Here is a 10,383-nt window from a genome sequence, read left to right as displayed (position 1 = left end):
TATTGGGGAAGACAAGAGTGAAGAAATTATCAACACAATCAGGACTTGTGTGCGAGAAAATGGACAGTTCCTCGTTTTAGCAGAAAAGGGGTTACACACAAACAGAACAACCGTTTAGGCAGCTGGAAACCACCGGACAACGCACCACCCATTTACAGTCCTGTAGCTCAGGGGGTTAGACCACTCGCCCCCCACCCCACAGCCCCTGTAGCTCAGGGGTTAGACCCCCCCCTCGCACCCCACAGCCCCTGTAGCTCAGGGGTTAGACCCCTCGCACCCACCCCACAGCCCCTGTAGCTCAGGGGTTAGACCCCCTCCTCGCCCCCACCCCACAGCCCCTGTAGCTCAGGGGTTAGACCCCTCGCCCCCCACCCCACAGCCCCTGTAGCTCAGGGGTTAGACCCCCTCACCCCCCACCCCACAGCCCCTGTAGCTCAGGGGTTAGACCCCCTCGCCCCCCACCCCACAGCCCCTGTAGCTCAGGGGTTAGACCCCTCGCCTCGTAAGCCAGGGTTCAATTCCCGGGTGGGAACGGATATGGCGAAACCTTAGACCAGTTTCATTACTCCATACCCACACAGACACACACCACTTGTTTATCAGCAGTTAGTCGATTGGGGGATCACTTTCCGGGGGTATTAATCCCTTCTCTGTCTCTAGCCCCAGGCTAATTTCTCATTATTTTTCAAACCCCCACAAAAAAATATCACCAACAAAGCCACAAGTATAAACCGAGGTTAGAATGAGGACTGTAGCTCAGGGGTTAGACCCCTCGCCTCACAAGCGAGAGGACCTGGGTTCGATTTCTGGGCGGGTCAGGCCAGGACGAAAGACAAATTTCCTTACTCCACGCACACAGACACGGACACGCACACAGACACGCACACACAGACATACACACTCACACACACACACACACACACACACACACACGGATGAGGGAGTCACTTTTCCGGGGGTAATAATCCCTTCAAAACAGTCAGAATTCGGTCACTTCAACCCACGGCTGTTTGTGGGGACGTCGCCGGGCGCCATCGACTGCCGCGTCCGGCCCCCAAAACGCACGCACAGTCACTACACTTTACCGCGTGGAGCGCTTTGAGACGTCTCGACGACGCGATCGGGGCGCCGGGGTCAAACCCCGGGATCGTGAGTAACAGCCCCCATTAAACACCACGGCGAAGAGACCCCACTTACCAACCAGAACGGAAAAAGCCAGCAGGTGCACGGAGGAGGTCTGTCTCCCCATTTTCTGGGGCGAGTTTGCGAGGCACGTAGGCAATCAGTCCGTCCGTCCGTCCGTCTGTAGTCTCTGGCACACTGACAGAAAGGAACTCGACTTGAGGAAGTGTGAGGCGGCTTGAGTGACGTTTGATGTGGAACTTAACTCACTGAGCTGATGGTCAGGCTGTGTTGCCTGTAGCTCAGGGGGGTCCGAGCCCTCACCTCGCCGGCGAGAGGGGGCCTGGGTTCGGTATCGCGGCCGGTCAGGGCTGGATGAGGACTTGGGCAAGTTTCCTTGCTCAACACGCGCACACGCGCACGCACACGCACACACACACACACACAGACTCGCGCACACATCTGATAGTAATCCCTCAAGAATAAAACCACACAATAACAAAATCGGTTACTTCAATCCACGGCTGTTTGTGGGACACTGTTGTGCGCAATTGGCTGCCACGTTTCTCCCACAAAATGTAGTCTACACACAAACCACGCACACGCGTGCACACGCGTGCACACGCGCGCACAAAACACGCACAAATTACACGCAAGCGCGAGGGGTGGCGGAAATCTGGAACCGTCTCCCTCCCTCCCCCAAAAAAGGCTGTGGATTATTACGATAACAATCCTTCCATTGGACCCGGCGCCCGATCGCGTCGTCGAGACGTCTCAAAGCGCTTCACGGGACACGCCGTAAAGTGTAGTGACTGTGCGTTTTGGTGGGGGGGGGCGGGGGCCGAACGCGGCAGCCGATCGCGCCCACAGACGTCCCCACAAACAGCCGGGGGTTGAAGCCACCGAATTATTATTGTTTCGAGGGGATTATTACCCCCGGAAAGTGATCCCCCAATCGATCGCCTGACAAGCGATTCCTACTGACTGCCGGGGAACACGCGTGTGGGTGTGTGTGGGGAAACTTGCCCAATGTTTTGCCCTGACCCGACCGTTTGAGAAGTTCCCATTGATCATCCCGGGTGCCATTTGACCAGGAACGAAGGACTTCAGGCACGAGGAGAGGCCCGAGGGACTGGGATTATTCTCCTCGGAGCAAGAGAAGGTTCAGGGGAGATTTAATCGAACACACACACACACAGACACACACAGACACACACGCTCACACACGCGGCCACACGGGAAGGGTTGCGGGGGGGGTAAGCAGTTCGGAGAGGTAGGGAGGGAGATGCCAGGGGGGCGAAGGGGATTTTAAAACGTGTGCGTGAAAGGGTTAATGAGCGCCAGCCCTAGTGACCATTCACCGAAGACGTCACAGACTTCCTGTCAATAGGCTAAACTGAGAGGTTAAACTCACACCTCGGGGCTAAGTGAAGCAGCAAAACCCCACTTAACAGCCTCACGCACACGCACACACGCACACTCAGACACACTCAGACACACAGACATTCTGACACACGCGCACACTGTGCGTGTCTGAGTATGTGTCCGTGTCAGCGCAGTCTGTGTGTGTGTGTGTGTGTGTTTGTCTGTCTGACTGTGTGCCCGCGTGTGTGCGTTCACTGAGAGGAACTGGACTCAATTCCCAGTCAGGGCGAAACGTGTTTCCTTGCTCCACGCACACAGACACACACAGACACACACACACACACAGACACACACTCACACAGACACACACTCACAGACACACACTCACACAGACACAGACACACACACAGACACACACTCACACAGACACACACACAGACACACACACACACAGACACACACAGACACAGACACACACAGACACACACACACAGACACAGACACACACAGACACACACTCACACAGACACAGACACACACTCACACAGACACACACACACAGACACTCACACACACACACACTCACACAGATAGACACACACAGACACACACTCACACAGACACAGACACACACAGACACACACTCACACAGACACACACAGACACACACTCACACAGACACACACTCACACACACACAGACACACATTCACACAGACACACACTCACACACAGACAGACACACACAGACACACACAGACAGACACACACTCACAGACACACACTCACACAGATACATAACCCCACTCCCCCGCTCTCTCCCCACAGCTCTGCAAACTTGTCCTCCCCAAATAATTATCTGCTTCTCTCTTAAACGTTCTTATCGAATTGGCTTCCACCGCCCTTTCAGGCAACGCCTTCCAGATCCCAAGAACTCGCTGTGTGAAGACATTTCTCCTCCCCTCCCCTCCGTTTCTTTAAACAACCATTTGATATCGGTGTCCTCGGGTCCCCGACCCGCCCGCCAGTGAGAATAGCTTCTCCTTGTTCACCCCATCGAATCCCCTCATCACTCTGAAAACTTAATTAAGTCTCTTTTCTTAACCTTCTCTGCTCCGAGGAGAATGGTAATAATAATAATAATAATAATAATAATAATCCTGGCGTTCGACCCTCCGGCGCCTTATCACGCCATCGAGACGTCTCAAAGCGCTTCACGGGATACGGTGTAAAGTGTGATGACTGTGTGTTTTGTGGGCGAAACGCGGCAGCCGATTGCGCCCGGCGACGTCCCCACAAAACCGTTGAGAGTTTACCCGATAGAATCAGCAAAAGTGTCAAGATGCGGGGTGGCAGATAAGACAATTCCTCATTTTGAGGGGCGAGCAGGAAAGTGCTGGGCTGAAAGATAAATAACCTTTGAGGCAATAAACACCAACAGGACATTGCAACCTCTCAGCACAATAAGGAACCTTTATCCTTCATTGATCCACGACATCAACAACAACTTGCATTTGCACAGGGTCCTACAGGTGGGCAGTGGTGGAATCTGACCCCCGAGCCAGGGGGAGAGAGAGAGAGAGAGAGAGAGAGAGAGAGGGCGGAGGCAGCTCATCACGTCTTTGAGACATCTGAAAGCGCTTCACGGGAAACGCTGTAAAGCGTAGTGACTGTATGTTTTGTGGGCAGCCAATTGCGCCCAGCGACACCCCACAAACGTTGCCTCCCCGGTGCCAGGTAGGGGGAAAAGAACTCTCCCACGGGGAGCGTATCAGAAGCTCGGGAATAAGCTAAAGAGGAGGGCCTCAAAGGTGGTGAGCTCTGGATTACTCCCAGTGCCTCGTGCAAGTGAGCATCAAAACAGCACATCAAACACATTAATGCACGGCTGGAGAAATGGTGCAGAAAGGAGGGTTTGGGTTCCTGGATCATTGGGACCGACCAGTTCTGGGGCAGATGGGACCTGTATAAAGAGAATGGGTTACAGCTGAACGGGGTTGGGATCAAGGACCTCACAGGGAGATTAACGAGTGCTGTGGGGAAGGGTTTAAACTAACTTTGGGGGGTGAAGGGTATCAGGATGTAGCATGAGAACAAGCAAGTCACACAGAGGGCTGGGAGAGACCAATAGCAATGTCATAAGGAGTAATCCAGAATAAGGAGGATTAGACGGTGGGGGGAGAAATGCAGAGCAGACTCAGTCTGTCTTGGAGTATGTGATGATTTCGGAAACCAATAGAGTAGTGATAATGGGGGAACTTTGATTATCCTTAGAGTACTTACGGACAGGGACAAGGAGCCATCAAGGGTGAGGATACTCAACTGGACGAGGCTAATTTCAGCGAGTGAAACAGGGACCTGGCCAAGGTGGACTGGAAAGAAAGATTGGCAGGTAAAACAGCTCACGAGCAATGGGAAGGCCTTCAAGGAGCAGATAGTTCGGGGACAGAACAAATACATTCCCACAAATGGGAGAGGAGGGCATCCAAACCTCCCCGGATCACTAAGGAAATTGGGATTAAAATTAAAAAAAAGAACAGAGAAAGGAGGTTTATTGGTGAAACGCCAGGTCCAAAGTACAGAAGATAATCAAATAGAATATAGAAAGTACAGAGAACTGAAGAAGGAAATAAGAGGGACAAAGAGATGGTGTCAGAAAAGCTTAATGAGTAACACAAAAGGGAGCCTTAAGGTATTTTATAAGCTTACAAAGAATAAAAGGTTAGTCAAAGTCGGGTGGGGCCAATTAGGGACCAAAGGGGAAATCTTCCTGTGGAGGCAGAGGGGAGAGAAATTGGAGAAGATAAGAATAAACCGAGAGGAGGGACTAAAAAGGCTGTTGGTGCTCAAGGTAGACAAGTCACCCGGTCCGGATGGGATGCGAGGGTGGAAATAGCGGAGGCTCTGGCCACAATCTTTCAATCCTCCTTGGACACCGGGGTTGACAGAGGACTGGAGGGCTGCAAATGTCACTCCCCTGTACAAAAGGAGAAGGATAAACCCGGGAACTTCCGGCCAGTCGGCCTAACGTCAGTCGTGGGGAAGCTTTTAGAGAGTGTAATCCGGGACGAAATAAATTTTCGCTTAGAAAACGATGGGTTAATAAAGGACAGTCAACCCGGGTTTGTCAAAGGCAAATCATGTCTCACAAACCTGATAAGAGATTTTTTGGTGAAGTAACGGAGAGGGTGGATGAAGGTAGAGCAGTTGATGTAGTTTATATGTATTTATATGTAGTTTCTCTTTGACCGTGCCTTCAGCTCCTCTCTCGACTCTCTACCCCCTCCTCGTTCCCTCCGCTCACCCTGACCATTTCCCCCCAATGCTCGGGTCCTGACCCAACTGTACAGCGCCTTGGGACGTCCTCCCGACGTGAAAGGCGCTCAATAAATGGAATCTTTTTGTTGCTGTTGTTGTTTATATGGGAATTTCCAAAAGGTGTTTGATAAAGTGCCACATAAGAGCAAAACAGAAGCCCCACGGTATTAAAGGCACAGTGAGCGTGGATACAGAACTCGCTGAGAGCAGAGAGTGGTGGTGAACGGTAGCTTTTCTGACTGGAGGCGAGTGTGTAGTGGTGTCCCCCAGGGGTTAGTATTGGGACCACTGCAATGAGGTTGCAATGTCCTGTTGGCGTCTATTGCCTCAAAGGTTATTTATCTTTCAGCCCAGCACTTTCCTGCTCTCCCCTCAAAATGAGGAATTGTCTTATCTGCCACCCCGCATCTTGACACTTTCCTGATTCTATCGGATAAACTCTCAACGGTTTTGTGGGGACGGCGCCGTCCCCACAAAATTATTATTTTTATTATTATTATTATTATTATTATTACCATTCTTCTCGGAGCAGAGAAGGTTAAGAAAAGAGACTTAATTAAGTTTTCAGAGTGATGAGGGGATTCGATGGGGTGAACAAGGAGAAACTATTCTCACTGGCGGGATAGCTCTTTTCTGGCACAGACACGATGGGCCGAATGGCCTCCTTCCATGCTGTGAAGCTCTATGATTAGCAGGTGAGAGGGTGGATGTTGGTGCGTGCCAGTTCTAGGAATCTGGTCCGAGGCTATTGAAAATCCCTGAAGCGATGAAGTTATTTGACAAAGTATAGGAGTGGTCCGTCAACTTAAAAATCCACTGGTAAGGTGTTGGAGCTGCCTCACAGGTCAAGCCAGTTTTCTGGTTGCAAATGATTGTAGTCTGGAGTGATTTAAACACCAACATATCAAGATGGACATGATTGAGTACTTCTCTAACTCCTTCTGTACAAACACAGCTTAGAGAATAACAGCCACCCAAATACCAGCTGCTATTGTGTCTGTGCAGGAATGTAGTGGAAACCTACCAATAAAAAAACATTTAGTGTCAACTACGCAGGGGTTGAGAGAGAGGGGGGGGGACAAAAAGGCAGAGGGGTTGAGAGAGAGAGAGAGAGAGAAAGAGGTGGGGGCAAGGCAGAGGGGTTGAAGGACACAGGGAAAGAGGAGAGAGGGGACAAGGTGGAGGAATTGAGGGAGAGAGGGGGTAAAGCGGTGGGGTTGAGCGAGAGAGAGAGTGGGGGCCAGTGGGGAGGGGTTGAGAGAGAGAGTGGGCAAGGCAGAGGGGTTGAAGGAAAGAGTGGGCAAGGCAAAGGGGTTGAAGGAGAGAGTGGGCAAGGCAGAGGGGTTGAAGGAGAGAGAGTGGGCAAGGCAGAGGGGTTGAAGGAGAGAGGGGGCAAGGCAGAGGGGTTGAAGGAGAGAGAGTGGGCAAGGCAGAGGGGTTGAAGGAGTTTTGCCCTGCGAGGCGAGAGCTCTAACCCCTGAGCTACAAGGGGGGGGGGGGGGGGGTTGCGTGCTTAAGAATCTTTGCTGGACACCTGAGCTTTGGGTGGGAGCTGGCGAGAGCTTTGAGGGCCAATATGGAACGACTCCATTGGTGTGATTTAAATCGATACTGGTTTAGCTCCATTATTATAATTATTATGATTAGAGAGACTTTTCCATCAAAGTTTAGCGTAACAAACAGCTGCGAAATTTAAAGGAGCGATCAAATAAATTATTTGTTCGAACTGGGGCGTTCCTGAACCTGTCTTAAGCTTCTTTGATAATATAAATTAACTAAAGGTTGTATTTGAACAAAGTTGCTCGGAACTGTTTGCCATGGGCGGTGCTTTGTGCGTGGGATTAACAAGTATGATTACATTTCTTACTTAAGTGTCAAAAGCTTTTCAGAGCTGATCTTGTAGTTGTAATACAGGCCTGAGTGTTAACCACACATTAATAGACAATTCAGCCACTAAATGCAGTCAATTTCACTTGAGATTGTTCTGCGAGGCGCTTTGAGACGTCGCGACGATGTGACAAGGAGTCCTGTAGGGTGGTTGATAAGAGCGCTCGCCTCGCAAGCAAGCGAAGGGACCCAGGTTCGCTTCCCGGGTGGGTCGGGTCGGGGTGAAACCTGAGGCAAGTTTCGCTAATCCACACACACTCCTCCGTTTACCAGCAGTAAGTAGGAAACCACTTGTTAGATGATTGGCGGGATCGCTTTCCAGAGGTAACAACAACCCCTTCAAAAAAAAAAAAATTGGTTACACAACCCACGGCTGTTTGTGGGGACGTCGCTGGGCGCGATTGGCTGCCGCCTTTCGCCCACAAAACACATAGTCACTACACTTTGCAATGTATCCTGTGAAGCGCTTTGAGACGTCTCTTCGACGTGATAGGGCGCCGGGTCAAATGCCAGGCTTAAATATTATTATTATTATTATTATTAGAGATTTAAGAACGGATCGTCTTCAAGATCCTCGCCCTCGTGTTCAAATCCCTTCACTCCCTGGTAGCTCCCTACCTCTCCGACCCCCTCGCTCCCCAATCCACCCTCCGCTCGGCTGGTTGGCTCCAGCGGTTACGCCAACGCACACTCTGGGCTCCCATCCCAACAAAGCCTTGCCAAACCTGCGCCTAATCCCCCCTGGAATTTTGTCAGCAGGGTGTGTCCCTCCGGGGAGAGAGAGAGAGAGAGAGAGAGAAAATATTCAGAATTTTTAGATAGCTCTAGTTAGAACGCTTTCTGGGAAAAATGAGTCAGCAGATTGATGGCCTGTCTGTCTAAATGCACAGGGATTTTCTAGGTATAAAAGGATCAAGGACCATCCAGTTTGCCCTCCACCTTCCTGGCAGTCGCTTATATTAATAATAAGTCTTGCATTTGATACGGCGCCTTATCACGTCTTCGAGACATCTCAGGATTCGATGTCGAAATCCTCGCTCTCGTGTTCAAATCCCGTCACTCCCTGGGACCTCCATCTCTGACCTCCTCACTCGCCAATCTACCACCCTCCGCTCGACTGGCACCAGCCTCCTCCTCGTCCCTCCCGCCCTCCGCCCCACACTTTGCCCCCAAACTCGACAACGCTCTCCCTCGGTCTCTCCGCCTTGCCCCTATCTCTCTCTCTCTCCCCTCTTTCGAGTCCCGCCTGAAAACTTTCCTCTTCGACCGTAACGTCCCGCAAACAAGTCATGGATTGCGTGACCAAATTATTAGGATTTTCTTGATATTTTTTTTCCCCCCTGGGCAGTCGCTTGCAATAATGTTACGTCCCAAATTATAGGGTGTGTTTCACTTTGCCCAAACCTCTTGGCTTCTACCTCCACCCCACCTTCTTCCGTTCCTAGAATTCCTACTTATTAAAGTAAGCAAAACCCCCCCAAAAAATGGGGCAAACAAAGCACATTAAAAATAAGAAACCGATGAGAGGTTTGATAATTAAAATACAAACACAAGCCCAGGAGGACTGGAATTGTTACAGTGCAGTCAGGGCAACTCGCAAACAATTATCGTTAAGTATAAAATCGTGTAGCTTGGTGGTTTATAATAATAATAATAATAATCTTTGCATTTGATAATTGAGTCACTCAACCCACGTCCTCCCGACGTGAAAGGCGCTCTAGAAATGGGAGTCTTGTTGTTGTTGCTGTTGTTGTTTGTGGAGACGTTGCTGTGCGCAATTGGCCCGTAGAATCTACAGTCACTGCAGTTTCTGTGAAGCGCTTTGAGACGTCTCGAAGAGGAATTATTATCATCAAATGTGAGGATTATTATTATTATATTTCCTAGAAAATAACAAGAGATGAAGTGCAGAAGGCGCCCTCTTGGGGCTCTGAGGAATCCTCTTACCTGTTGGTAGTGGATTGGTTGATGAGGAGGCAGACCAGAGAACCACACGCTTATAAAAGCTTCTTCTCCGCTGTAGATCACAGCTGCCCTTGACAGACATGCCCTCTGGTAAGTCCCAACTCCATTACCTACCGAGAGAGAAATCAATGAGCACTTCTGAACTCCGCGGCGTTTGCAAAGAACTATTTTTAGTATTATTATTTATTATGTTATATTTATTTCTTTTTTTTATTCAATTTTTTGACTTAGCTCCTTATCACGTCTTTGGAGACGTCTCAATTTTTTTTCTTATCATTTATTCTGTTATGTATATGTCAAAAAAATTATGATTTTTGCTGCAATTTTTTTCACTGAATGATAATAATATTATTAATAATCCCTTTTTCACTGAATGATAATAATATTATTAATAATCCCTGCATTTCACGACCCAGTGCCTTGTCATGTCATCGAGATGTCTCAAAGTGCTTCACGGGATACACTGTAAAGTGTGGTGACTGTGTGTTTTGCGGGCGAAATGCGGCAGCCAATTGCGCCCAGCGACGTCCCCACAAACAGCCGTGGACTGAATGACCAAATTATAGAATATTGATAATAATAGTCCTTGCTTTTGATTTAGCTCCTTATCACGTCTTCGAGACGTCTCAAAGCCTTTCACGGTAAAGTGAATTGACTGTATATTTTGTGGGTGAAATTAATATCGTTATTTTTTTTTTGGAGGGAATTCCGAACCCCGGAAAGCGAT

The 10,383-nt window shown here is 49.6% G+C and overlaps 2 protein-coding genes across 2 annotated transcripts in view; one reads left to right on the top strand and one right to left on the bottom strand.

Annotated features, from left to right (window-relative positions):
- Positions 1-1,197: 1,197 nt before the first annotated feature.
- On the bottom strand, positions 1,198-9,762 carry LOC121852338 (TYRO protein tyrosine kinase-binding protein-like; the record flags this gene model as incomplete). The annotated part of the gene is given in 2 exon segments (XM_042346433.1): positions 1,198-1,320; positions 9,639-9,762. A coding segment is annotated over 1 exon segment (52 nt), but the record flags the coding sequence as incomplete, so codon positions are not given.
- LOC103172115 (IgGFc-binding protein) overlaps positions 9,726-10,383 on the top strand; it is a gene marked incomplete at its 3' end in the record, with an annotated part of 24,906 nt that continues 24,248 nt past the window's right edge. The window contains 1 exon segment of the mRNA XM_042346434.1: positions 9,726-9,746.

This window comes from Callorhinchus milii, unplaced genomic scaffold (assembly GCF_018977255.1).
Source record: "Callorhinchus milii isolate IMCB2004 unplaced genomic scaffold, IMCB_Cmil_1.0 Scaffold767, whole genome shotgun sequence".
NCBI classification, from domain to species: Eukaryota; Metazoa; Chordata; class Chondrichthyes; order Chimaeriformes; family Callorhinchidae; genus Callorhinchus; species Callorhinchus milii.
The sequence above is the reverse complement of the archived record's forward strand: the minus strand, read 5'-3'. Positions and strand labels throughout refer to the sequence as shown.